This window comes from Pipistrellus hanaki (genome assembly GCF_964339955.1).
Source record: "Pipistrellus hanaki genome assembly, chromosome: 19".
NCBI lineage: Eukaryota > Metazoa > Chordata > Mammalia > Chiroptera > Vespertilionidae > Pipistrellus > Pipistrellus hanaki.
In genome coordinates this window covers 9,629,474-9,655,321 of record NC_140521.1, presented here as the reverse complement: position 1 = coordinate 9,655,321, position 25,848 = coordinate 9,629,474, and the positions used below count along the sequence as shown (strand labels likewise).

General features: G+C 57.3%; 3 protein-coding genes across 4 annotated transcripts in view; 2 read left to right on the top strand and 1 right to left on the bottom strand.

The window, feature by feature from the left end:
- Positions 1-7,162, top strand: part of DGCR2 (DiGeorge syndrome critical region gene 2) — a 37,270-nt gene extending 30,108 nt beyond the window's left edge. For both annotated transcript variants that reach the window (XM_084867926.1, XM_084867925.1), the window contains 3 exons: positions 1,588-1,740; positions 2,668-2,904; positions 4,333-7,162. In XM_084867926.1, coding sequence (XP_084724052.1) covers positions 1,588-1,740; positions 2,668-2,904; positions 4,333-4,589 — 647 coding nt within the window. In that variant the 3' untranslated portion in view covers positions 4,590-7,162. The remainder of the gene's footprint in view (positions 1-1,587; positions 1,741-2,667; positions 2,905-4,332) is intronic.
- A 1,819-nt stretch (positions 7,163-8,981) lies between these two features.
- On the bottom strand, positions 8,982-11,010 carry FAM246C (family with sequence similarity 246 member C). Its single transcript, XM_084867959.1, is given in 2 exon segments — positions 8,982-9,861; positions 9,864-11,010. Coding segments are annotated over 2 exon segments (723 nt in total). The 5' UTR covers positions 10,564-11,010; the 3' UTR covers positions 8,982-9,838.
- Positions 11,011-14,401: 3,391 nt separating this feature from the next.
- ZNF74 (zinc finger protein 74) lies at positions 14,402-25,848 on the top strand. Its single transcript, XM_084867900.1, has 5 exons — positions 14,402-14,704; positions 15,313-15,395; positions 21,514-21,640; positions 21,947-22,132; positions 23,434-25,848. Exons 1-5 carry the CDS (start codon positions 14,671-14,673, stop codon positions 25,044-25,046), a joined length of 2,043 nt encoding a protein of 680 aa, XP_084724026.1. The 5' UTR covers positions 14,402-14,670; the 3' UTR covers positions 25,047-25,848.

Below are 25,848 nucleotides of genomic sequence, written 5' to 3'. Positions count from 1 at the left end.
TGAAACTGTTGTGGAACACCAGGTCCTCCACCATGGAGCTGGCCAACAGCAGGGACATGACCTCAGCCTCACTTAAGCAGGGACTATGGCCCAGCGTAGAGATGAGCAGGGTGAGCAGATCAACCGCATCTCAGGTTTAGCCCTGTGTGAGGACTTGCTCCCAGTGTGTCTCTCCTCCCTGTCCTCCAGATCAGCGGTCCCCAACCAGTGGTCCGTGAGGTCCGAGAGCTTGGTGACCGCTGGTTTAAGAAAACGTTAAGAGCAGCGGTTGCCAACTGGTGGTCTACTGACCACTGGTGGTCCATGAGGTCATAAAGGTTGGTGGCTGCTGCTGTGGATCATGAGTGCCAAAATTGAGCCTTTGTCAGTGCTGAACACACTTTGATATATCCAGGGTTCCCACCAACAGAGAGGGTTAGTAGAAGTAGGGTATGGGGAGGTCCAGGATTAGAACAGCCACTGATGGACAAGAGAAGGAGAGGGGTGTAAACGGACTCTGAGGGCCCAGTAGAGGCCACATTCTCACACTCCTCCCTGATCACCGGCCTCCACGTGGAGCACTGCTGAATATTAGGGAGGAACAAAGGACTCTGGGAGCACCCTGATGGGGCTGGAGCCCAGGTCTGAACTGGGGCTAGGCACATTACCCCACTGAGCCTCAGTTCCCTCTGTATAGGGACTTTCCTCCTCCTCTGTAGGGCTGTGAGAGATCAGAGAGGTGCTGGATGCTGCAGCCCGGTGCACAGTCCCATTCTGTTTGGCACTTCCTATCAAGCTCCTGTTGTGGCTTCCAGGGGCTCACCCAGCAATAGGGATGAGTGGGCACATGGGCCTCTGAGAAAGACTGAGGGAGGGGCAAGCCACATCATCCATCTCATATTTTAAGACTTCCTGGCCATGAGCTGCTTCTCTCCTGTGGGAGTGGTATGGTACTAGTGACCCAGTGCACAGATTCATGCACATTGGAAGGATATTTATTAGAAGGTGGCTGGTGGGGCAGGACTGGGTGAGACAGACCGGACATACTCTGGAGCCAACCTCCTGTGGTCCCTCAGCCTGGATTGTGGGGATCCGGCTGAACCAGCTCTCTGACACCCCCAAGGGCTCTCTGCAAAGTTGCTGTCGTACAGGGTGTGGAACGCAAGTGTGCAGTAAACCAGATTCGGGGCGACAGTGCCCCAGCAACAACATAACCCACGGCCGAAGGTGGAATCACATGGCCCCACGAGGAATCGGGCTCCCTCCTCTCTGATTTTGGGGTGCATCACCCAAGAACCGCCGCTGCCAAGTCATTTCAGCTTAGCAGCTCCTGCGTTGAGTGTCTGCCCCCTGGTGGTCACTGAGTGTCATAGCAATCAGTTGGATGGTCAAACAGTGTATTAGCCGTGTGTGTGTGTGTGTGTGTGTGTGTGTGTGTGTGTGTTCTTTTCAGCTTTCTTGTTTCTATCATCATAAGATTGTGTCGGGAAATAAGTTGCCTTGTCCACATGGCTGTGTGTGGAGGGCCCTGGCCTTCTCATAGCACTGAGCATCTGGGATCAGGACCTCCTTTTCTGAGAGCAGCGGGTTTCCCTTCTCCTCTAACAGATGGGCATAGCCTGTTCGACTCCATGGCCAGTGGGATGCGTCTCATTGTTAGCTGCATCTCCTCCTTTCTCATCCTGTCCCTGCTGCTTTTCATGGTCCACCGGCTACGCCAGAGGCGCCGGGAACGCATTGAGTCCCTGATCGGAGCAAACCGTGAGTGCCCAGCCCCTGCCGATGACGGCTACAGTGCCGGCCTGCCCTTGGCTGTGTCTCCAGGGGAATGGGACACAGGAAGCAGGAAGGTGCAGGGAGGAAGTGGGGGACATGATGGAGGGTGTCCCACCCACCCACCCGCTCCTGGGCTGAGTGCACGCCTGGGCACTAGGGGAGCTCTCTGCAGGACCGAAATCAGTCCCCAGGCACGTGGAAGAAGGGCGTATCTCCAGTGCCCGCTGACACTGCGCTTTCCCGCCCTTGCTCTCCGAAGCAGTCTGGCCTAGACCATGAGTGCGGCCTCCTGCTAGGAGAGGGAATCAGCAAATGCCGTGGACATAAGGCAACTTAGAGAGTGCGGCTCACCCTCAGTCCAGCTTGTCTGCAGTGGCCTGTGCCCCCAGTAGAGCTGAAATCATCCCTTGAAATCATCCCAGCGAACAAGCCAGGGCTCCGCAGTCCTGTGTGGGGCAGGACAGGTACGGGCAGGCAGGAGAGGATTCAGAATCAAGGTGGCAAGAATGCTGAAGCCCCCTCTCTAGCTTCCATTAGGGGCCTTGTGTCCCTGGGGAGCCCGGGTCAGGTCTGAAGTGTGGACCAACCGGGTTTTCCACCTTCTCCAGTTCTCACGAGTTGCAGGGTGAGCAGAACTTCGAGGCAATCATGGGCTAGACACCCAGAAACATTTTAGAGCTGGAAAGGTGTGGCGGGGGCTGGAGCACAGCAGGCAAACCTCTTGCATGTGAGTGACGAGCGGAATGTACCGACCGGGGAAGGAGGCACTGGGCGAGTACCAGGACTGGTGGGCAGCTAGGCACAAAAGTGACAGAAAGTCTGGGCGAGGGTGAGGGGGCAGGGCTCAGGAGCTGAGTTGTGCGTCTTCCAGTGACATGACCCTGTTGCTTGTTTCTCACTTCCGTTGCCCAGTGCACCACTTCAACCTTGGCCGGAGGATCCCCGGCTTTGATTATGGCCCAGACGGGTTCGGCACAGGCCTCACGCCGCTACACCTCTCTGATGATGGCGAAGGCGGGACTTTCCACTTCCATGATCCTCCGCCCCCCTACACTGCGTACAAGTACCCCGACATTGACCAGCCTGATGACCCGCCGCCACCCTATGAGGCCTCCATCAACCCTGACAGCGTGTTCTACGACCCTGCAGGTGCTTCCCCCACAGGGAGAGGGAGCGGCCTGTCACCAGCCCCCGGGCCTGCAGAGCCGGAGCCTCAGGGGTCCTCCCCAGCGCACAGGGCTGTGAACTCGGCTTCCTCCAAGCCTTCTGTTGCTGTCTCTGGTTTTCCCTTGAAAGTGGAACTGCCACCTGTGAGTTGTCAGGCTCTCCCAGGGGTGCAGGTGCAAATGACTGCTGACGGCGGTCACTGATCACCCTGCCTCTTAACCTCCGCTTGGGAGCAGTCCTTAGACACCCAATCCTAGCTTTATGGAGACCTGAGAACCGGGCATTGCAGTCATGGGCATAGGGCTGGCCCAGAGCCAACTGCCGGGCTGTGAAGACACGTGCCCGTGTAAGCTGGGAGGCAGCCCTGAGGCACCGGAGGAAAGCATTGGCGCGGTGACGGGCCAGGCCCCTGAGCGTGCTCCGCCCGGGCTGTTCAGCGAAGAAGGCCTTGCAGGAGCCTTGCCCATTGCTTGGCTGGCCCCGTCCCTGGAGTGATGCAGCTGTCCCACTCTTCTCCCTGTGTACCCCCGCCGCACATTGCAGGCAGTGCCCACCCCGGGCCCCTGGCTCTGCGTACTCCACAGCACAGCAGGATGGCGTTGTGAGGCCGGCACTGCTGTGTTCTGTGTGCTGTGTGTTCATTTGGTCACTTAGTACCTCTCCTGGTCTGTGTGGGCAGAAGTTTGGATTGAACCCCAGCCCTAGGAACAGGTTGTCGCCATCTGCTGTCGGGGGGACCCGGGTAGAACAAGCTTCCCACCAGGGGTGCTGCTGGGGACCCAGCGCCTCCATGGACCAGGCTGCAGGGGAGCAAATGGTCCCAGGGCAGGGGAGCGGGACTGCTGAGCCCATGGGGAGTTGGCCAGGAGAGGGACACAGACTGGGCCCCATGCCCTGAGCTGAGAGAGAGAGCCTGTGGTGATAAGGAGCAGGCACGCCAAAACGAGGGACGGAGTGGGCTGCTGTAGAGCTGCTGTCAGACCAGCTGTCTGCAGGCCCCTGCCCAGGCCCATCTCATGCTCTTGTTCCCATATTCCACTGGCAGCTTCTGGTCTGGGGGCTGTAAGCACTGTTCCACCTGCCCACCTACAGCCCAGTAATGCCCTAATGTCACATGGGTCCTGGTTCAACCCCCACTGAATCTGAAAGGGTTTCCTCGTCCCCTGCCTTGATTCTCCTAACTCTGTCAAAGTGTGTACCAGCCACACACTGGGGCTTGGTCATAACTGTCCCCCTGCACCTTGCACCATGACAGCTGCGAACGTGGCAAGGGTGAGGGGTGAGCACAGCAGAGCCACAGCTTCAGTGGAGCATTCAGGCAAGATAAGCGTCCCCAGTTCTGTCTCCCTACCTTCTCTCATGCCAGGCCCACCCACCACCCTGCTGACACCCCTCTGTCTCCTCCTATAGATGATGATGCTTTTGAGCCAGCAGAGGCCAGCCTGCCGACCCCAGGGGATGGTGACAGTGAAGGTGTGTCACCCCAGTGCCTGGAGCAGCCTCTGCCCTCCTCAGGGGTCAACCTGGCAGACCTGGAAGACTCAGCCGACAGCAGCAGCATCCTGCTCGTGCCCCCCGACCCTGCCCAGAGTGGGACGCCCCCAGCCACAGAGGCACTGCCAGGAGTTGGCTGCCACAGCCGCAGTTCCCTCAATACCGTGGTGTAGAGGATGCCCAGCCCGTGGCCCCAAGGGGCATGGAGCACCTGTTTGCTGTCAAGGAAACTGATTCCCACGGAGACTTGAAGGGCCCTCTGTGAGCCTGGACTCAGCTGCACTGCTGCACGCCCTCCCCTTAGGTGTGCGCGTGCGTTCAGAGACTGCGCCAGCCTCCCAAGGGAGCGAGCACCTGCACCGAGTCTCCTTGAGGGCTTCAAAAACACACATAGCTTCGGGTCACTGTCTCTTTCTTTTTAAATGACAGAAGAATGACAGGTTGTTCATGCCACACGTTTCAGAAGTAGGGAACAAAGAAGGTACTGTGGGCCTGGGTGGAGGCCAAACCACACCAGCCTTCGGTGGGTTTGCTCATGGCAGCACGTTCAGAGGAGCCTGCTGCCCAGCCACCAAGCCCCAGAGCTGCCACAGTGTGCCTCGCTGGCCACTGCTCAGGAAGGCACTTCCGGGCACCAGTGTGTGTGGGCTGTCAGGATTGTCTGGGCAGTGAGTCTGCTTCAGGGCAGAAGCCTTTAGAGTTGCTCCAGTGGCTGCTCTGAGGGTGGCCCCTCACAGGTCTAACTTGAACATCGAGGGGGACCCTGCCTTAGCTCTGGTGCCCAAGGCCCTAAGAAGGGGAGCTTGGAAGGGGCTTGAACTCCACTCTATCTTTCCAGTGGGGCTCTGCAAAGCCCAGCTCCGTGCCAGAAATCCCTGTCCCTAGTCCGTTGGATTTCTCCCTAGCATTACTGTGCATGGCCCCCAGGAGGCAGCTCTGGAGCTGGGCTGAGGCCCTTAGCCTGCATGAGTGCCCTGGCCCTGGATCCTTCACTTGAAGGCTGAGCCAGCTCCTCTTTGTTACCCTCTGGAGCCCCCTCCTATTGAATTTGCCCTGGACAAGGCCTGCCCCCAACCCCCTCTTTGTGCCATAAAGGGTTAATTGTGGGGAGGGGTGGCTGAAATTAACATCCTGGGCTGTGTCCACCTCCTGAAAGTCCACTTCTTGCACATCACCACCACCACTAGAGCTGAGTGCCTGGTGGCTGCATGCCACCTTCCTGTCCTTAGCACAGGGTGCTGGGTGCCCTGCTCAGGGGCCTTTTGACTGAGGGACCCTGTTGCCTACTCCTGAGCAGCGGTCTTGTCTCCTGACACCAGGCTGTTAGTGTTTCTGAGGTTTGGAGATGAAGCGGGTTCTGTGCGATTTTTTAGCACATCCATATCTTTTCTACGTTGAATGTCTAGATCTTTTTTGCGTGTGTGCGTGTGTGTGTGTGTGTGTGTGTGTGTGTGTATACATGTGTGTACATTTATGTCCAAGTGTTTGCAGGTGGTGATGGTACACAGGAACTCAATCTTCAATTTCCTGGGCCAACATGGCCTCTTGAGGGCACGGAGGCATGGCCGGGTCTGTGACTCTTCTGAGGCAGGCTCTCTGTCATCTTCCTAACCCACCCACCCAGCTCCTGGTCCTCCTCTCAGCCTTTCTGGACCAGCATGCAGCAAGGGGAGAGCTGACTTTCGGTGGGTGCTTCCATGGTGATCTGACGACAGACCTCACAGGCACAGCCCAGTTCCAGGCACATTCTCACACTTTGGTTGGAAACCAGTTTTGTTGAGTTGTTCCACAAGGCTGACCAGAGATGTGAGTTTTGTCACTGAACTGCCTGTCCTTGGGCTTGGCCTGCAGAAGCCAGAGTGTTTGCTCCCCTTGCCAGAGGGCTGCTGCTTTGAGAAGGGCATCCTGGGCACATGTGCCCATGCTGGCTGCTGAAAACAAAGCAGGAAGTGTGTGGAGCCTCCAGCATACACTGAACACAGGGCAGCCAATTTCCAGAGCAGCAGTCACAGCCCTGGGTTAGGGTCCTGAGTGGCCTACTTTGAAATGACCACTCCAGCAGAATCCTGTAGGGTCTGCCCCCACAGCACCAGGTCCCCTTATCCCAGTGTCTCTGGCCCAGGCTTCAACTGTGTATACAGGGCAGTGGCTGGTACTAGAGGTATGGGACTGGGGGACTTTTGCGGACCTAAAGATTGCTGGGGACAGGTGTGCAGGAGGTGCTAAGGAGAGGGTGCCCCGAATCAGATCGTGGGGGCTGCAGAGGGTGGGCCCAGAGTGTTCAGCCTACTGGCATTCTTGGGCTAGGCAGAAGGCTGCCTGCTGCCCACTGAGTCTCCCAGAGCCGAGCTCTGCTTAAAGGTGGTTGAGGGCATGAGGGGGAAAGCTGTGGTTACCGGCTGACCTTGGCCTCCTGTACAGTCACCACCCTTTGTAAGGTCTGATGAGCTCCAGGTCCAATCCTGGCTGAGACTGGTGTTCCTGTGAGAGGAGGGCTCCCCACCCCATGCACACGGCCTCCGGAGGGACAGGCCAGGGTCTCGGGAGGGCCTCCTCCCCCGGGACCTGACCTGCCTGGTGGAGGTGGGAGTCGAATCTGTACATTGTCTCAATGCCTGTTTTCTATGTTTTCCTTTCACTAAGGGTTTTAGTTTGGGTTTATTTTTGGTTAGGTTGGCACTAATCCTTAAGATGCTGTGAGAACCATTTCATCCAAATGCCAAATAAATTTGAGTTCTGGAAGAGGCGTGGTCAGTCCTAGGTGTGACTCATGTTGGGAGTGGGAGGCTCTGGCCAAGATGGAGCCAAGGCACAGGGGCGGAGATGGGGGGAGTGTCAGGCTTGGGGCTCCGAGACCCTCTGTCCCTTCTTTCCTCAGTGTCCTTTCTAAGTTCCTAGTACGTGATGTGGGACAAGAGGGCACCCAGGGGACTCAGCCTTTGGCAGGGCTTCCTGCTCATCTTAACCCAGCCTCCTGGCCAGAGGGCCTCAGGCAGGGCTGGGGTTAGGGAAAGAGCCAGTGAGTCCCTGGGAGGCCCCTTTCCAGAGCACTAAGTGGGATGGCAGGCTGTCCTGGGCGCCTGGGTGCTGTCAGCACCGAGGACAGCTCCGCTGGGTACAACCAAGTGGAAGAGCCCAGCCCTTGGGGATTGGAAAGAGGCGCAGGGTGCAGACCTCTCTCCCACCTCACACACACCCAGTCATGTTCACACTTGTGGCACACCGAGCCCTTCTCTCCTGCCCACCCTGAAAGAAGTCAGCCTCACTTCCCAGGAGAGAGAACTGTGGCTCGGGCCCAGCCTGGGGTCCTCGCCACAGCTGCTGAGGAAGCCCTGCCCCCTCGTTGACCTGAGTTGGTCGATGGGGCAAGCCGAGGCTTCCTGGAGACCTGTGTTTGGGGTGGTTCTCCGAAGGAAGGAGAGTAAAGCAGAGCTCCATCACACACTGGGTCAGAGGACATCTGGTCTTGGGGTGTCCTAGGCTGCTCCAGTGTAGGAGACCCTCCTCTACCCTCCCCATTCCAGCCCTTCAAGTCAAGGCCACTAGGATCCAGGTGCCTTCTCCCTTGAGTTTCCATCTTGATGGCCTTGCCTTGTCACTCCTGGTCCCTGTAAATGGGCATCTTTAGACTCACTCCTAGGAGGGTTAATGGGGGGTGAGCTTTTAGCTCCAGGAAATGGCAATTGTTACTGGCATGTATCCCTAGTATCAGAGCCTGGTGAGCTCAGAGCTCCCTCTTCCCTGCTGTTGGCCCTGCCTGGGCACTGGCCCTCTGACCCACATGGAAAGCCTACAGGATGCAGCCATGCCCACCTGGCCGATACATATACAGCCCCCTGGCTGCAGCAGCTCCACACTCCTGTTCCTGCCAAGTCTCCGCAGCAGCCACACCGTGTTCCCTGGCTTCACGCTCACCTTCCTCACAGTGTTGGAGGTGGTGTGTGCGAACTCAGAGGGTGAGCACCAGGGACTCTCACTCCCCACTCCCCACGCCCTGACCTAGGCCACACACTGACACAGTCACCTGCAGGCAGATGGCCCTACAGGGAAAGAGGACGGAAGGGTCTCCTGGCACATGGCCACATACCTACAGTGGGGACTCCCACCACCGGCTCACACGTGCGCTGGCCATTCCTTCACGCTATGCATATGAGAGAGAGACCCCTAAGCATATGAGAGAGAGAGCCCTAAGCGACCCTCCACTACCCCTCCACAGCCAGTGTCAGAGCCCCATCCAGAAACCCCAGGTCTCAGAGGAAGAAGCATCCCACACGCAACCTACACACTGAGTCAGATGAAAGGAGAAACGTTAGCAGGTTCCAAACATACCACCTGCCCTGGCCAGGTGGCTCGGCTGGTTGGAGCATCATCCTGTGCGCCATAAGGTTCTGGGTTCAATTCCCTGCCAGGGCACATACTTAGGTTCTGGGTTCTATCCCCAGTTGGTTGGGGCACATTCAGAAAGCAACCAGATCAATGTTTCTGTCTCACGTCGATATTTCTCCCTCTCTAAAAATCAATAAAAACATATCTTTAGGTAAGGAATGAATGAATAAAATAGATTAAAACACCACCACCTGCTAAAGCCTAAGATTACACGTTTTATTTCAAAAATGAGCGGGCACTGACCCCAGGTCAGGACGACTCCGGGTACCGTTCCCTGGAGGCCAGGAGGGGAGAAGCACTGGTTCCAGGTTCTGGGGGCTGCCCTGGGTGGGTGGGTCCTGGCGACAGGGACAACTGCACCAGGTGACACTCCGGGAGCTTAGCCCGTGGAGTCTGAGTGTACATGACACTTTCTGAAGAGACACCGGCGCCAGGTCACTTCCTGTGGGAGGCCAAATGAGGGGGTAAGTGTCCAGGTGTCACTGTCCGAAGCAAAGCTGAGAGTGCAGGTGTGGCCGCTGACCGGGGCCTCTGTGCCGCCTCGCTGTCCTGCGGGAGGCCGGGTTTGGTGGGCAGTGGAGTGAGGGCCAGTCAGGCTGCTGTGCAGGTGGTGCCCGTGATGTGGTTGTATATCTAGGTGACACTGATCTGCGTGGTACTGTATCAGGTGACTGTTCCAGCAGCCCATGCGTCCCAGGTGTCTGCTGCGTGGTGTGTGCTCACACTCCATATCCCAGTGCACGCAGGCACGGCCTTTCTCCCAAACCCTTAAAGAAAAGGAAAGGAAAGAAAAAAAAACAAAAAACACCTGCAACCCCCTCCTAGCCGGAGGGGTCCACTTGCTGCAAGCCTTTGGCTCTCCCTGGAGGCTGACACCCCAGGACCAAACATCGCCCAGCACAAAGGCCAAAGGGGCTCCGGACCTCGTCCAGCCCCGACTCAGTCTCCAGAAGTTGTCGCCGGCTGCACTGAGCCAGGCCCACCAGGGGCAGATCTGCCCATTCACCCCTCCTGCACTGCACCCAGCTCACCCTCCTCAGTCCCCACCCCCCTGCGGGCCCCGGGAGGCCCCGGCGTCTTCTTCAGGTTCTTTCGGGCAGCGGCCTGGTTCGCGGGGCCGTTCGCAGGGCCGTTCACGGTTCCGTCGGAGGCGGCGTCCGCGGGCCTGGTGATGGCGGCCAGGGCGTTCACGGTGCCGAGCGCCCGCAGCAGGGCCGGGCCGCGGGGCGCGGCGCGGGGCTCGCGGCGGCCGGGCGGCGGCGGCGGCGGCGGCGGCAGCAGCGCGCGCAGGGCCTCCAGCTCGGCCCGCAGCTCCGCGCGCAGCGCCTCGAGCCCCGCGCCCAGCTCGGCGCGCACGGCCGCCAGGCCCTCCTGCAGCCGCCGCTCGCTCACCTCCAGGACGCCCGCCGGGTAGGTGGCCCCGCCGCGCGGCTCCCCGCACACCGAGCACACGGAGCCCCGGCTGCGCGCGTCCTCCCGCGCCCCGGCCCCGGCCCCCTGGTCTCCGGCCCCGGCCGCCTCCCCCGCGCGCTCCACCAGCCGCAGCAGCCGCGGAGCGCCGGCCCGCGCCTCCACCTTCGCCTCCGCCCGCAGCTGGCCGCGCAGGCGGGCCAGGCGCCCGGGGGCGCGGGCTTCTTCGGGGCCCGGCCCGTTGGGCTGGGGCCCGGGGTCCCGCCGGCGGTCCGCGCCGCGCCACAGGGCCTGGCTGGCACCGTACGCCCTGCGAGCCTGTGCCCACGGGCGCCCCGACTCTGCCGCCATCCGCGCTGTAGCCGCCAGCGCCAGTGGCACCGGCGCCCGGCTTCCCGGAGCCCCAGGGCGCAGCCTAGCAACCGTGGGGCCCGAGCCGCACTCGGCGGAGAGGGCCCCCGGGACCGCGGTGGGGACATCCGAGGCCTCCAGGGATCCTGCCCGGGGCGGGAGATCCCCGGCAAGGCTGGGACCCGCGGGGTGTGGCAGAGCCCCCGGGGGGCCTTGGGGGAAGGGCACAGCGCAGGCTTTGTGTGTGTGTGTTTTGTTTTGTTTTGTTTTAAATATATTTTATTGATTTTTTTTTTTTACAGAGAGGAAGAGAGAGGGGTAGAGAGTTAGAAACATAAATGAAAGAGAATCATCGCTCAGCTGCCTCTTACACACCCCCTACTGGGGATGTGCCCGAAACCAAGGTACATGCCCTTGACCGGAATCGAACCTGGGACCTTTCAGTCCGCAGGCTGACGCTCTATCCACTGAGCCAAACCGGTTTCGGCAGGCTTTGTGTTTTGGTCCCTCCCCATCCCAGGACCTTGGCTCCCAACAAAGGGCGTGGGCCAGCCTCTGGGCAGAAGGGATAGGGCTTGGAGCAAGAGTTGCAGAACCCAGGCCTTGACCAGAGTCAGGATTCTATCTCACAACCTCTACTTCACAGTCAAGGGAAAGCAGGTGTGCTCATGGACCCAGCAGCCCTTCCACTGGCTAGAGCCACCTCCTTCCATAGCTTAGTCCACTATTATCTCCCTACTCTGTCCCCACAGCCCACACACAGCTGCAGGAATCTCCTTGTCATGGAAGCTTCCATTCAAACTCTTTTAAAATTTTTTAAAATATATTTTATTAATTTTAGAGAGGAAGGGAACGGGAGAGAGAGAAAGAAACATCAATGATGAGAGAGAATCATTGCTTGACTGCCTCCTGCAATGCCCTTCACTGCAACCCAGGCATGTGCCCTTGGCCAGAATCGAACTTGGGACCCCTCAGTCTGCAGGCTGATGCTCTATCCATTGAGCCATACCAGCTAGGGCCCATTTAAACTCTTTAGGGGTCCCCTTGCTCTGGGGTGTGTCCTACCCTCCGGAGGCGCTGGAGGTCCCAGCCCATCTCACACTGTTTATGTTCAGCCACACTTTGTAAAATATATATTTTATTGATTTTTTACAGAGAGAAAGGGAGAGAAATAGAGTTAGAAACATCCATGAGAGAGTCATTGATCAGCTGCCTCTTGCACGCCCCCTACTGGGGATGTGCCCACAACCAAGGTACATACCCTTGACTGGAATCAAAACCAACCGGGACCCTTCAGTCTGCAGGCTGACGCTCTATCCACTGAGCCAAACCGGTTTCGGCCCAGCCACACTTTTTTTTTTTTTTTAAATATATTTTATTGATTTTACACAGAGAGAAATTGAGAGGGACAGAGAGTTAGAAACATCGATGAGAGAGAAACATCGACCAGCTGCCTCTTGCACAACCCCCACTGGGGATGTGCCTGCAACCAAGGTACATGCCCTTGACCGGAATCGAACCCGGGACCTTTCGGTCCACAGGCCGACACTCTATCCACTGAGCCAAACCAGTCCCGGCCCAGCCACACTTTTTAAACCTCCTCTAACCCACTAACGTTCACCCCTCTGGGCCTTTGCTTAGTCCAGTTCTCCTGGCAGGAATGTCCTCCCCACCCCCAGGTGCCTGGCCAATCTCACTCATCTCCCTTCTGCCTGGCAGCCTTCCCTGGCGACCTCACACCAACCAGGTAATGCAGGCCCCTTTCCCACAGCATCTCTCCCGTCAGTGTAACTGGCTTTCTGTTCTCTGTCCACCTGGGTCCACAGAAGGGTCCCTGAGCACAGGTCTGGGTCACGTGGTACTCAGTGATGCTAATGGAGGATGGAGGAGTAGCTGGATGAGGGAGCCTAGGGCTGAGGGTCCTCTAGGGGGTGGACCTCCTCCCCCTTCCCTCACCCATGCAGGGCAGCCAGTGCACCTCCTCTACCTGGCATTCGAGGCCCTTATGGCCATCCCTGCTGCCTTTCCTGTCCCTGCCATCTCCTATGGGAGCCCTTCACCACTGCCCTGCACCACTTCCTCACCCGCTGCCTGGTGCCTTCACACGTGCAATGCTGCCCAGTGCAGGGCCATGGACAGTGCACTGTGGGCCCCCCTGGGGGGCAGTGTCCCCACCCAGTATGTTGTTCTCACTGCACCCTAGGGGCTAGTTAGGACTTTGGGTGCCATGAGGCTCCCCAGCAAATTGTGGAGAGGGAGGGCCTGGCATGGATCCAGGCTGGACTGGGATCTCAGGGCCTGCAGGGGCCTAGCTCTGTGCAGCTCCGTGGGGGGGGGGGGGGGGGGGAGATGAGGGTAGAGGAGGAGGGGGTGCTATGGACCCTGTTCATTGGCAGACCTGGCCCCGCCCACTGTAAAGAGGCCTGGGTCCCCTCAGTGTATTAGTTCACTCATTCACTCATCTGTTCATTGCAGCCTGTCTCTGGAGGGTGCAGAGGAGGTGAGAACTTGGCCCTCTGTCAACCAACCCCTCCGGTGGCCCCATTCCTCCTGAGTCCCCTGGCCTGCTGGGCCCTCCGGCATCTGGCTCAGCTGCTCCCCTGAGCCTCATTAACCATCCCCTGCCCTCTGCCCCAGTAATTAAAATCCTGCCAACAAAAGAGTCCCGGGTTCCCTCCTGAGCCCCTGAGCCCCTGTAGGCTCTGCCCTCCCTGAGCTCAAATTAAGTTCTGTTCTGTGAAATGAAGGCGACCCCTAAGATCCCCAGGAGGGATTGGCAAGGAGGCGAGGGGTGTGGGGAGAGGGCTAGGGAGAGACTCCAGATTTGCTGACAGCAGATGTGGCTGTGGGAGACAACAGGCGTGGCTCTGAGAGCCAGGAGAGGCAAGGGTGGACATGGATGGGACCTTGGAAGGGAGCCCCTTTACTTTTGCATCATCAATAAAGCTTTCCACAAGCCGAAACTCGTTTGGCTCAATGGATAGAGCTTCGGCCTGCGGACTGAAAGGTCGCAGGTTGGATTCCGGTCGGGGGCATGTACATTGGTTGTGGGCACATTCCCAGTGGTGGGGGGGGGAGGGTGCAGGAGGCAGCTGGTCGATGTTTCTCTCTCATCGATGTTTCTAACTATCCTTCTCCCTTCCTCTCTGTAAAAAAAATAAATAAAATATATCTTAAAAAAATAAAAAAGTAAGTGAGTGCAGAAGCCTTCTAGAATAGCAGGGTTAAAATTCAAAAGCTGTTTTTACCTAAGTGTGGTTGCTACCATACTTCAGAGTGTGTGACGGGTTGCGTGGGGCGTGGCGGTGGGATGTGAGCACAGTCAGGGGTGCGAGGCTCTGTGCGACCCTGCGGGCCTTCCCGGCAGGACCCGCCCCTCTGCGTCTGGCCTGGGGCCCAGGTGGTTGCAGATATGCCCGTTGCCCAGGTGAACACCACAGCAATGGAGGGCGGTGAGTGGGGCGGGGCCAGGGCGTATGGTTTAATGCCCCAGAACTACATTTCCCAGAAGGCCATGCTATACACTCGTAGGGAGTCCGGACGTCAGGGCTATCCTCTGGTGCCCCAAGGCCCTCTGGGAAATGGAGTGCGCTGTCTCCGTGGTACAGCGGTTCCGGGGAACTGTAGTTCGCGTCCGGTCCGCGCAGGCGCACTCACCCACAGCGGACGCCGGGCTGCTCCTTTGTGGTGGTCGTTGTCCTTTTGTGGGCGGCAGGTTGGCGCTCTCGCGTGGCCGTCCGTCTGCCGGTCTGACTGTCCGTCTGCCCCGGGGTCCGTCTGCCGGCCCGCTCCGCGCCCACTGTCTCCGGGTGGCCGAGCCCCAGGCCTGCCTGGCCCCGCGCGCGGTCCCCGGAGGAGCGAGGCGCGGCGATGGGGAGTGAGCGCAGCCCGGGCTGCGGGGCCCCCGCTAAACCTGCCAGGCCGCGACCTGTGTGACCGTGCGGCCGTGTGACCGTGCGGCCAGGAGTGCGTGCGCGGCCCCCCGAGGCCCTCTCCAGGCCGCTGTCCCCGAGCCCCCGGAGCAGGACCCGCTCCCCTGGGCCTGGCCTGGGGCCCAGGTGGCTGCAGAGCTGCCCACGCCTCCGGGGGACGCTACCAAGGGCCGCTATGGAGACCCCTGGCCCGAAGCCCCCGGAGACAGGTACAAGAGGCTCTTGGAGGCAGTGGGTCTGTGGGTTTGCAGCGGAAGAGACTGACAGAGAAGCCAGGCCGGTTTCCCGGAGCACCAGCAAAGTCAAGCTGCTGCCTCTACCGTGCCCAGCCATTTGTTCCCACCGTCCGGAGCGTGCTGATGACTGGGAGGAAATGGCAGTGTTTTCCTTCTTAACATTTTATTGATTTTTTACAGAGAGGAAGGGAGAGAGATAGAAACATCCATGAGAGAGAGACATCGATCAGCCGCCTCCTGCACACCCCCCACTGGGGTTGTGCCCGCAACCAAGGTACATGCCCTTGACCAGAATCAAACCTGGGACCTTTCAGTCCGCAGACCGACGCTCTATCCACTGAGCCAAGCCGGTCTTGGCAATGTTTTCTTTCTTAATGGGAGCGTCTGACACTGAGTGGCAGGATTAACCCCTGATGCTGTGTCAGATTGCGCCGCATACTGGGGCTCCATCCCCACCCCTCCTGCGGGGGTGGTTCCTGGCTCCTCTGATTGCCCTGGTGCCAGGTGTGAGTGGTGTTTAGCTCGCTCAGTGCACTTGGGGGCTGTGGCTGAACAGCCCGTTGCTCATTTCTCCTCCCCAGCTCTGTCCTCTCCGGACCTTGCTCTTCTGAAAGATAATCCAGAGGATAAACGGGGTCAGGGTCCCCTGGAAACCAGGTCCGAGGTGAGTGGCCGTCTTTTCTTACTTCTGAACATTCTTGTGTTGTTGTTTTTTGTTTGTTTGTTTGTTTGTTTAAATATGTTTTTATTGATCTCAGAAAGGAAGAGAGCGGGAGAGAGAAACATTAATAATGAGAAGCATTGATTGCTGCCTCCTGCATGCCCCACACCCCACACTGGGGATTGAGCCCACAACCCAGGCATGTGCCCTGGAGCCGGACCCTTCAGTCCGCAGGCCCACAATCTGTCCATTGAGCTGGTAGTCTTTTTTTTTTTTTTTTTTTTTTTTTTTTACATCTTGTTTTGTATGAAGAGGGTTGGCAGCTTCCTTCAGGAAGCTCTGGGCTTGGGAACAGTTCTGGGTGATGCCCAGGGGTGCCCTCAAGATGAGTGTCCCTTCCAGCCCAGTCCAGTCCAGTGGGTGGGTCAGTGCTCAGGACCTGAGTGGTTTTGGCAGAGCTCCAGCAAGTAGGTCACACGAGGTCACTTGGCTCATCTCTGCGGGAAGACCCAGGCGGGGTCGGTGATGGTGGGGCCTGTTTGGGGGGGGTTGCTGGTGTGAAATCGGTGTGGGACAGCTGAAGGAAGGGCTGTGAGGCAGTGGTGGGGTAAGAGTGATGATGGGGGGGTCTGTCCCTGTGTGCTTCTCCTCTACACGGGGCCCTTGATAGGGGGCCTTCGTGTAGAACGTGGGGTTTCAGAGGATCTGGGGGCTCAGCACGGAATTGGCTCTGGGGCCACTTCTGCAGCTAAGCAGGACCCGAGTCTTTCTTTAGAGGCTTAGGGTTTTGTTCTGCCACCTACACTACCCCTACCCATCATAGTGTTTAGAAGGTTACAGTTGATAGAGTATGGGGTAGTGAAAAGGCTAGAGGATTGACTTTTTTAGGATTTTGTGGTTCTGTTAACCCCACTTGAAAGATTACAGACAGCTAGGAATAGCTATCAGCCCTGGCCGGTTTGGCTCAGCGGATAGAGCGTCGGCCTATGGACTGAGGGGTCCTGGGTTCTATTCTGGTCAAGGGCACATACCTGGGTCGCGGGCTCAATTCCCAGTGGGGGGCATGCAGGAGGCAGCCAATCGATGATTCTCTCTCATCATTGATGTTTCTATCTCTTCCTCTTCCTTCCTCTCTGAAATATTTATATGTTAAAAAAGAAAAAAAAATAGCTGACAAACTGAGATGTGCCCAGCTTCTGTAATGTGCTAGAATGTTCTGTAATTCAGTAAAATACTCAGGAGACATGACAATCAAAGGCAATACATGATTCACAATGCCTCACAGATCCAAAAATTCCGTCAAAGGCAGTTTGGGACAGTTGAGGAAATTTGAAAATGGATTGTATCTTAGGTCATATTGTATCAATATTAAATTTTCGGGGTGTGATGATGGCACTGTGGTTGTGTAAAAGAATATCCTTAGGAGATGCCAGGCTGATGTGGCTCTGTGGCTAAGCGTTAACCCATGTACCAAGAGGTCACTGGTTCAGTTTCCGGTCAGGGCACATGCCTGGGTTGTAGGCTCAGTCCCAGTAGGGGTGTGTACTGGAGGTAGTGAACTGATGATGTTTCTCTCTCATTGATGTTTCTCTCTATATATCCCTCTCTTTTCCTCTCAAAAATCAATAAAGGGATTTTTTTTTTTTTTTTAAGAGAAGTTCCTTGGGAGATATAAGCTGAAAAATGTAGGCTGAGATGTCATGGTATCCGCATCTTACCTTCAGATGATTTAGCAAAGTGTAACATGTGCGTGTGCGTGTGCGTGTGTGTGCGCGTGACTACCTCGAGGTAATGCCCTTCTTGTGTATAGGAGTGATTCTTTTTTTAAAAATATATTTTATTGATTTTACACAGAGAGGAATTGAGAGGGACAGAGAGTTAGAAACTTCAATGAGAGAGAAACATCGACCAGCTGCCTCGTGCACCCCCCCAACTGGGGATGTGCCCGCAACCAAGGTACATGCCCCTGACCAGAATCGAACCTGGGACCTTTCAGTCCGCAGGCTGACGCTCTATCCTGAGCCAAACCGGTTAGGGCAGCACTACATTCTGAGGTCTCTGGAGCTGTGTTTCTGCCCGTTTTCTCCTTCCTCCGCTGATGCCACCACCACTGTGCTTCATCCTCCCGTGCCTCAGTGATGGATGTGTTCTCAGCGTCTGTCCTCACACCCACCTTCTCAGTGGGATTTTTTGCATCAGGTTTATCGAGCTATAATTTATATACAATAAGTTCGTCAATTTTAAGTGGAGGATTTGATGAGTTTGGGCAAGTATATACAGTTGTGTAACCAGCCCACATCATGACATAGAACATTTCCATCAAATAGTAAATATATGTATCATTATCAATGTTAATGATTTTTTCAAAAACCTATCTTTTGGCCCTCACTGGTTTGGCTCAGCAGATGAAGTGTCGGCCTGTGGACTGAAAGGTCCCCGGTTTAATTCCAGTCAAGGGCATGTACCTTGGTTGTGGGCACATCCCCAGTGAGAGGTGTGCTGATCGATGTTTCTCTCTCATCGATGTTTCTAACTCTCTATTCCTCTCCCTTCCTCTCTGTAAAAAAATCAATAAAATATATTTTAAAAAAACACACACAAAAAAATCTGTTTTTTGCCGAGACCGGTTTAGCTCAATGGATAGAGCGTCGGCTTGGGGACTGGGGGGTCCCGGGTTCGGTTCCGGTCAAGGGCATGTATCTTGGTTGCGGGCATATCCCCAGTAGGGGGTGTGCAAGAGGCAGCTGATCGATGACTCTCTCTCATCGATGTTTCTTTTTTTTTTTTTTTTTTTTTTTTTAAATATATTTTATTGATTTTGTACAGAGAGGAAGGGAGAGCGATAGAGAGCCAGAAACATCAATGAAAGAGAGTCATCGACCAGCTGCCTCCCGCACACCCCCCACAGGGGACATGCCCGCAACCAAGGTACATGCCCTTGACCGGAATCGAACCCGGGACCCTTCAGTCCCCAAGCCGACGCTCTATCCATTGAGCCAAACCGGTCTCGGCTCATCGATGTTTCTAACTCTGTATCTCTCTCCCTTCCTCTGTACAAAATCAATAAAATATATTTAAAAAAAAAAAAAATCTGTTTTTTGTCTGGCTGGTGTGGCTCAATGATTGAGTGTCAATCCATGCACCAAGAGGTTGACAGTTCGATTCCCGGTCAGGGCTCATGCCTGGGGTTGTGGGCTCTTGCCCCAATAGGGGCATGCAGGAAGCAGCCGATCCATGTTTCTCTCTCATCTATGTTTCATCTCTCTCTCCGTCTGCCTTCCTGTCCCTCTAAAATCAATAAAAACGTTTTTTTAAAAAAAAATCTAACATTTTTTAAAAAGCTATCTTTGGGAAAAAAAGCTATCTTGATTTCTTTCTTTTAATCTTTATTGCTGTAGTGTTACAAGTGTCCTCCCCCGAGACACACACACACACACACACACACACACACACACTCACACACACACTCACACACTCACACACTCACACACTCACACTCACACTCCCCCTTCTACCCGGTTCCCACCCCACCCCAGGCCTTCACCCCTTACTGTGTCCATAGATAAAATCTTTGGCTAATCTCTTTCCACTCCCCTTCTCTCTGAGTTTCGTCAATCTGTTACATGATTCCATGCCTCTGATTCCCTTCTATTCACCAATTTATTTTGTTCATTAGATTTCTTGTTCGTTTATTTTGATTTTTAGATTAGATTGTTGATAGATATGTTTGTTCCACTTTATTGTTCATATTTTTATCCCTCTTCTTCCTCTATCTCCTCCTCCTCTTCCTCTCTCCTTCAATAATACCCTTCAGCATTTCCTATAATACTGGTTTGGTGGTGATGAACTCCTTTGGCTTTTTGGCTCAGCCTCTCATCTCCTGAGCTGGGCACTCTAGGTGTGTCCCTGTGTGAGCCGTGTGCACTGTCTTATAGTTGAGCCTTGATTGCTGTTGGTGTCTCTGGGAGAAGTTGACCTCCAGGCCAATTGGCTGGAGGACCAGCTGCAAAGACAGTGGGAGAGCTGCTATGCAGGAGGCAAGGCCCGGCTGTGAAGCAAGGCAGGGTGGTGCTAGTCTGGTCATGGGCCTTTTATTGATGGGTTTGGGGGCACACTGTCACCAGCTGCAGCTCGTTTGAGAGATTTTAGCAAAATCTGAAGCCTGAGCCAGGACAGGCCATTCTTATGGAAAAGCTGCTACGGACAGCCCTGGGTGGGGCTGCACATTGGATGGGGCAGGATTCAGGAATCCCCAGGGCGGAGCAAACCGTGTGCTCCAGGCTGGTTGAGACTCAGATGTGGCTGCCGGTCAGCCCTGGGACAGGGAGGTCCCAGCACAGGAACAGTGACCCCTGTGAGCACCCCTGTCTGGGTGAGAGCCACCCCTGAGTCCCTGCCCTGATGCCAGACAGTCCAGTTCCTCTCTGTATGTATCCGGGTCCCGGTGCTGGAGCTCGGAAGAAGTGGGGCTGGGTAAGTTTGTGTGCCGTCCCTTTAAGAGGGACACCTGGGATTGTAGCCGCCTCATGTCACTCAGGCATATCCCTGCTGGTTTTCACTGCCCGAAGTTACAGGGATTCTTTTCCCAGCTGGGACCCTGGCCTGGGGGTCTGGGCCCCCCTGCTCCTCTCGGGCGGCCTCCGCAGATCCCATCTCCCTCCTGATTAAAACACCACACGTGGTGCCATTCCAGCTCATTCTGGCCTCAGCCTGCCCCCCAGCCTGTGTGCTGCTGCTTTCCTTCTCTGGCTGTAGGCCCTCCACTCAGCCAGCTCTCAGGCGGTTCTGAGTGATGGTGGTTCTGTATTTTATAAGTGTCATTTTTTAAAAATATATATATTTTTTTATTGATTTTTTACAGAGAGGAAGAGAGAGGGATAGAGAGTTAGAAACATTGATGAAAGAGAGTCATCGATCAGCTGCCTCCTGCACACCCCCCACTGGGGATGTGCCCGCAACCAAGGTACATGCCCTCGACCGGAATCGAACCTGGGACCTTTCAGTCCACAGGCCGACGCACTATCCACTGAGCCAAACCGGTTAGGGGTATATAAGCCCCTTTTAGAACTAAAGGCCAAACTCCTGTGATCCCAGAGGGGGTCCCCACTTTTGCTGACTACCTGGTAAGCACCTGGTAGGTGTGAGGCCTCTTCTCAAGGCTGACAGGCGGCGCCCCTCACCTGGCTTTGGGTGCTGATGTGGGTCCAGAGCTTCTCGAGGAGTCTGGTGGCCCCACACCAGACACTCCCCAGCACAGGCTTACCGTGGGAACCAGACTTCCCTCCTTGGCTTATTCTTCGCTCTTACATTGGACGTGACTACATCCCAGCTGCAGCCAAGCCAGGCGGCCTTGGCAACAGCATCTTGAAAAAGAGCAGTTAGTCAGCGGCTGCTTTTTCCCAACCTGCTGCCGAGGGCAGAGCTCTGGCGGCCTGAGAGCTTACTGTCAGGGGGTGGGGGTGGAGGGGTAGGTGGGGCATGAGCGTGGAGACTGTTAGGGCCACAGCCCGGAGGCTCAGGGGTGAGGAGCCCTGGGTGGTAGGAGAGCCGAGGATTTGAGGGCATGAGTGCTGTAGAGTTGTTAGGGGCATTTGTGACCCTGGGAACCGGAGTGACCACCTTGGGGGGGGGTTACCCTGCATTCATGGCGGCTCTGGAGGAGGGACAGGCAGGAGTCAGCCTGGAGGGGCAGGGAGCAGAGCTCAGTAGGAAGGAGGGAGGGGCAGGCAGGAAGGACGTGGAATGGCCCCTTTGGTCTCTCAGGCTCAGAACTTGCTGGTAAGCTCAGGGTTTGCTTCCTGAGGGCCCGGGCCTTTGGCAGCGGTGAGATTTGCACAGGGTTTCTGGGCTCTTTGTGTTTTTCTCTCCAGTTCTCTAAGGTTGACATTCTTACCCAGAACTTCAGCGTGGCAGGCACAGGGGCCGCCCAGTTAGCCGGGCCCTTCGGGTCCAGAAAGCCAGGCCAGATGGGGATTCCTGGCCCAGCCGTGGTGTGTGCTGGGCTGTATGACAGACGACGTCTGAGCACAGCCTTCCACGTTGGGAGCAGGTCACCGAGGTTAACCCTGATTCCCTCGGAAGCGTGAACCCAATGGGAGTGACTGAGAATGTGTCATCCCAGGAATCGGTGACTTTCAAGGATGTGGCCGTGGACTTCACCCAGGAGGAGTGGGGCCAGCTGGACTCGCCCCAGAGGGCCCTGTACCGGGATGTGATGCTGGAGAACTACCAGAACCTTCTGGCCCTGGGTAAGAGGCTCCCGGGGCTCCGAGTCTGTGGTCTGGGCATTGAGCCATGTGACAGGTGTGACCGAGTCCCCTCAGCACCAGCCTGGTGAGGGGGTGTGGTCTCTGTGGTGCTGCTGGCATCCTTGCCTGGAGGTGTGGCTGACACAAGGCGAGCCAGAGGGAGAGGGAGGAGACGTCCTGGAAGCCCGACCTGCCCTGGAGCCTTCCAGGGAGATGGGGAGGGGGGGCGGGTACCCCTGGGCTCCTCAGAACGCATGCCTCATTTGGATTCCCATCTGGGACCCCATCCTCGGGGACGGCACACAGTGCCAGCTTGTGCTGTCCCGGGGCTCTCCTGCCCATCGCTGGTTCTGGAGAGGGACTCAGCACAGCCCTGCCGCTTCCTCCCCCGAGCAGGGCCTCCGGTCCGTAAGCCAGACGTGATCTGCCATCTGGAACGAGGCGAAGAGCCGTGGCAGGTGCCCGGAGAAGCCCCGGGGGGGGCTCGTCCAGGTGAGAGGGGCTGCGAGGGGAGGATCGGAGCCCCCGCCCCCAGCGCCCCTCCTGCCACCCCATGTGGCCCTCCATCACAGCCCTTTTCCTTCACAGCCCACTGCCCCAGCTCCATCTGCACCTGCTCAGGCCCCTTCTAGAACCCTCCCTCCTCCCTTCCCAGACACAGTGCTGGGAACATAGCAAGAAAACAGGCAAAGGCATCTGCCTTCTGTTGGCAGGAGACAGTAGTAATTTTTTAAAAAACGTCTTTATTGATTTCAGAGAGGGAGGGGTGGGGGAGTTCTTTTTCCTCTCTGGAACAAGGGACATTTAAATTTTTTATAGGGTATAAAGTAAATGAGTCTCTTTTCTTAATTTGTTAACTTGAGAGAAAAACATCAATTCATTGTTCCACTAATTTTTTTAATATATGTATTTTTACTGATTTCAGAGAGGAAGGGAGGGAGATGGAAACATCAATGATGAGAGAGAAATTATTGATCGGCTGCCTCCTGTACGCCCCCTACTGGGGATTGAGCCCGCAACCTGGGCATGTGCCCTGACCAGGAATCGAACCATGACCCCCTGGTTCAAAGGTCAACACTCAACCACTGAGCCACACCAGCCGGGCTGTGGTTCCACTTACTGATGCCTTCATTGGTTGCTTCTTGTATGTGCCTGACGAGAGATCAAACCCACAGCCTTGGCATGTTGGGATGAGACTAACCAGCCAGCCTGGACGGGACATTTTAAATTTATGGTTTTTGGACTTCAGTTTATCCCAGCCAGCACTGACCTAGTTCTGACACACAACAGTCTCTCAGTAGATGTTTCAATAAGTGAATCGTAGCTCTAGCTGGTTGGCTCAGTGGATGGAGCATCAGCCTGTGGACAAAAGGGTCCCCAGTTCGATTCCGGTCAAGGGCACGTGCCCGGGTTTTGGGGGGCGTACAGGAGGCAGCCGACCAATGATTCTCATCATTGATGTTTCTCTCTCTCCCTCTCCCTTCCTCTCTGAAATCAACAAAAATATATATTTTTTAAAAAGTGAATCTCATCCATGACCCCTGACCCCCCGGCTCTTTTTGGAATTCCCTTCGGGGGCTCCTTCCCTTGTCTTTCTCTGTCCTTACCAGCTTGCTTGCCTGTGTCACCCCGCATGTGCCCCTCCCGCCTCTGCTCCTGAGCGCCCTCTGCCGGCCTCTGCCCCCTTTTCCATGCTCACCTGCACCTGCAGGCCAGACCTCAGGTCTGAGTGCCTGTCCACGCCTCGCCCGCGCACAGAAAACTGCATTTCCTTCCGTTTCCGCTTCTCACAGAGCGGGAGCCCCGGCCGGAGGTGAAGGCGCCGTGTCAGCAGCAGGGTATCCACGGGGCAGAGACGGCACCGGAGTCGGCGGTGGAGGGGCCGGTGAGGCCCTGTCTCCACGGTAGCGGGGCCTGGGGGGGCCCGGGGGCTGCTCTGTCCGGAGGGGAGGCTGTGCTCCGGAGGAGCGCGCCCCCTGGCGGCGGGGAGGTCTCCGTGGAGGAGCGCCGGTGGGGACATGAGGCGTCTGCGGGGGCACTGCCCCTCCGGTGCCCCCTCCCCGCCCAGCAGAGCACGGGAACTCTCAGAACTCCTCACGGGCACCTCGAGAAGTGCCGGCCCCCTGAGGCTGTCCCCCAGCACCAGGGGCCGCCCCCCAGCCCGGGGAGAGGCGGCTGCACGGCCAGCGAGCGCGGGCCGCCCCCCGCCCGCAGGCCCCCGGGGCCCGGGGAGGGCCTCTTCGCGTGCGGCCAGTGCGGCAAGGCCTTCGGCCAGCGCTCCGCCCTCGCGCTGCACCAGCGCTGGCACGGCCGGGAGAAGGCCTACCGCTGCGGCGAGTGCGGCAAGGCCTTCACCTGGAGGACCAACCTGGCCGAGCACCAGCGCATCCACACGGGCGAGAAGCCCTTCCTCTGCGGCGAGTGCGGCAAGGCCTTCAGCTGCCACTCGTCGCTGAACGTGCACCTGCGCACGCACACGGGCGAGCGGCCCTACCAGTGCCCGGGCTGCGACAAGGCCTTCAGCTGCAGCTCGCTGCTCAGCATGCACCGCCGCGTGCACACGGGCGAGAAGCCCTACCGCTGCGGCGAGTGCGGCAAGGCCTTCAACCAGCGGACGCACCTCACCCGCCACCTCCGCATCCACACGGGCGAGAAGCCCTACAAGTGCGGCGCCTGCGGCAGGGCCTTCGCCTGCCACTCGTCCCTGACGGTGCACGAGAGGACCCACAGCGGCGACAGGCCCTTCAAGTGCGGCGACTGTGCCAAGGCCTTCAACTGCCGCTCGCGCCTCGCGCTGCACCAGCGCGTCCACACCGGCGAGAAGCCCTTCAAGTGCGGCGACTGCGGCAAGGCCTTCATCTGCCACTCGTACCTGGCGGTGCACCAGCGCGTGCACAGCGGTGAGAGGCCCTTCAAGTGCAACGAGTGCGGCAAGGCCTTCGGCTCCCACTCCTACCTCATCGTGCACCGGCGCGTGCACACGGGCGAGAAGCCCTTCGACTGCAGCCGCTGCTGGAAGGCCTTCAGCTGCCAGTCGTCCCTCATCGTGCACCAGCGCGTGCACACCGGGGAGAAGCCCTACAAGTGCGGCCAGTGCGGCCGGGCCTTCAGCCAGAACCACTGCCTCGTCAAGCACCAGAAGACGCACGCCGCGGACAGGCCGGAGTTCAAGTGCGCCGAGTGCGGCCAGGCGTTCGGCTGGAGCAGCCACCTGGCCGCGCACCAGCGGGCGCACCGCGCGGGGCAGCCCTTTGCCGGCCCGTTCGACCAGCGTCTGCTGGGCACCTACGGCGTGGGCGTGAGCGGCCCGGACCCCATAAACCCGCTGGCCGTGGCCGAGCTGCTGCGTGTGGTGCAGCCCTCGGCCGGCAGGAGCCTCCCGCTGGGCAGCAAACCCGGAGATTAGCACGGCTGGTTGTCGTCCGGCGGCTCCCCCGGGCGTTGTTGTCCCGGGGTCTCCGCTGATGGGTGTCCACCTGGCCAGGGGTCCATCTTTCCTGCAGACAAAAGGTCTGTCAATCATGTCCTCCTGGCATGACTTAGAGCAAGAATTTCATCTGTGAACTATAATATTTAGAATAATATGAAGACTTGTTTAAAACCAGAATTATGAACAGTTTTGCCTCCAAGCAAACCTTATGGTATTGGTGGCAAGAATGATCTCGGAGGCGGGAGTTTGGGGAAAAGCGGATTTGCTGGACTCACCTCCTGAGTGGCTCCACCGCCGAGTCCGCTGCCTGAGGCCGCACCCCTGTCCCAGCTGCACAGTCACCACCGGACGTGCGGCCTCACCCCGGCCGCCGGGCCCTGGCGGCGCCGGTGTGTCCGGGAGGGTGGTGAGGATGTGCCTAGAAGTGCACCTTCCGCCGAGGCTGGGGCTGCCTGTGGGGCCTCCCCTCACCCTGGAGCCCAGCTGGTCCGTGCAGCCCTGAGGGAGGAGCCCGCCCAGACCATCCCTGTGCTCCCTGCAGGGACAGGACACGGCTCACCTGGAATTAACGTTCTTCCTGCTCAGTCTAAGCAAGTTCAAGATGCCTTCTCAGTGGTAATACCTGACTTTTGTATAGAGCACTATAGTTTATGAAATGCTTTTTCTTAGACTTTCTAAATTACGGAGGCAAGATAACCACATTTCAGAGAATATGGAATAAATGAGAGAAAACCCCCATAATTCTTAATAAAGCTGCCTTTCGCACTTTGATACATTA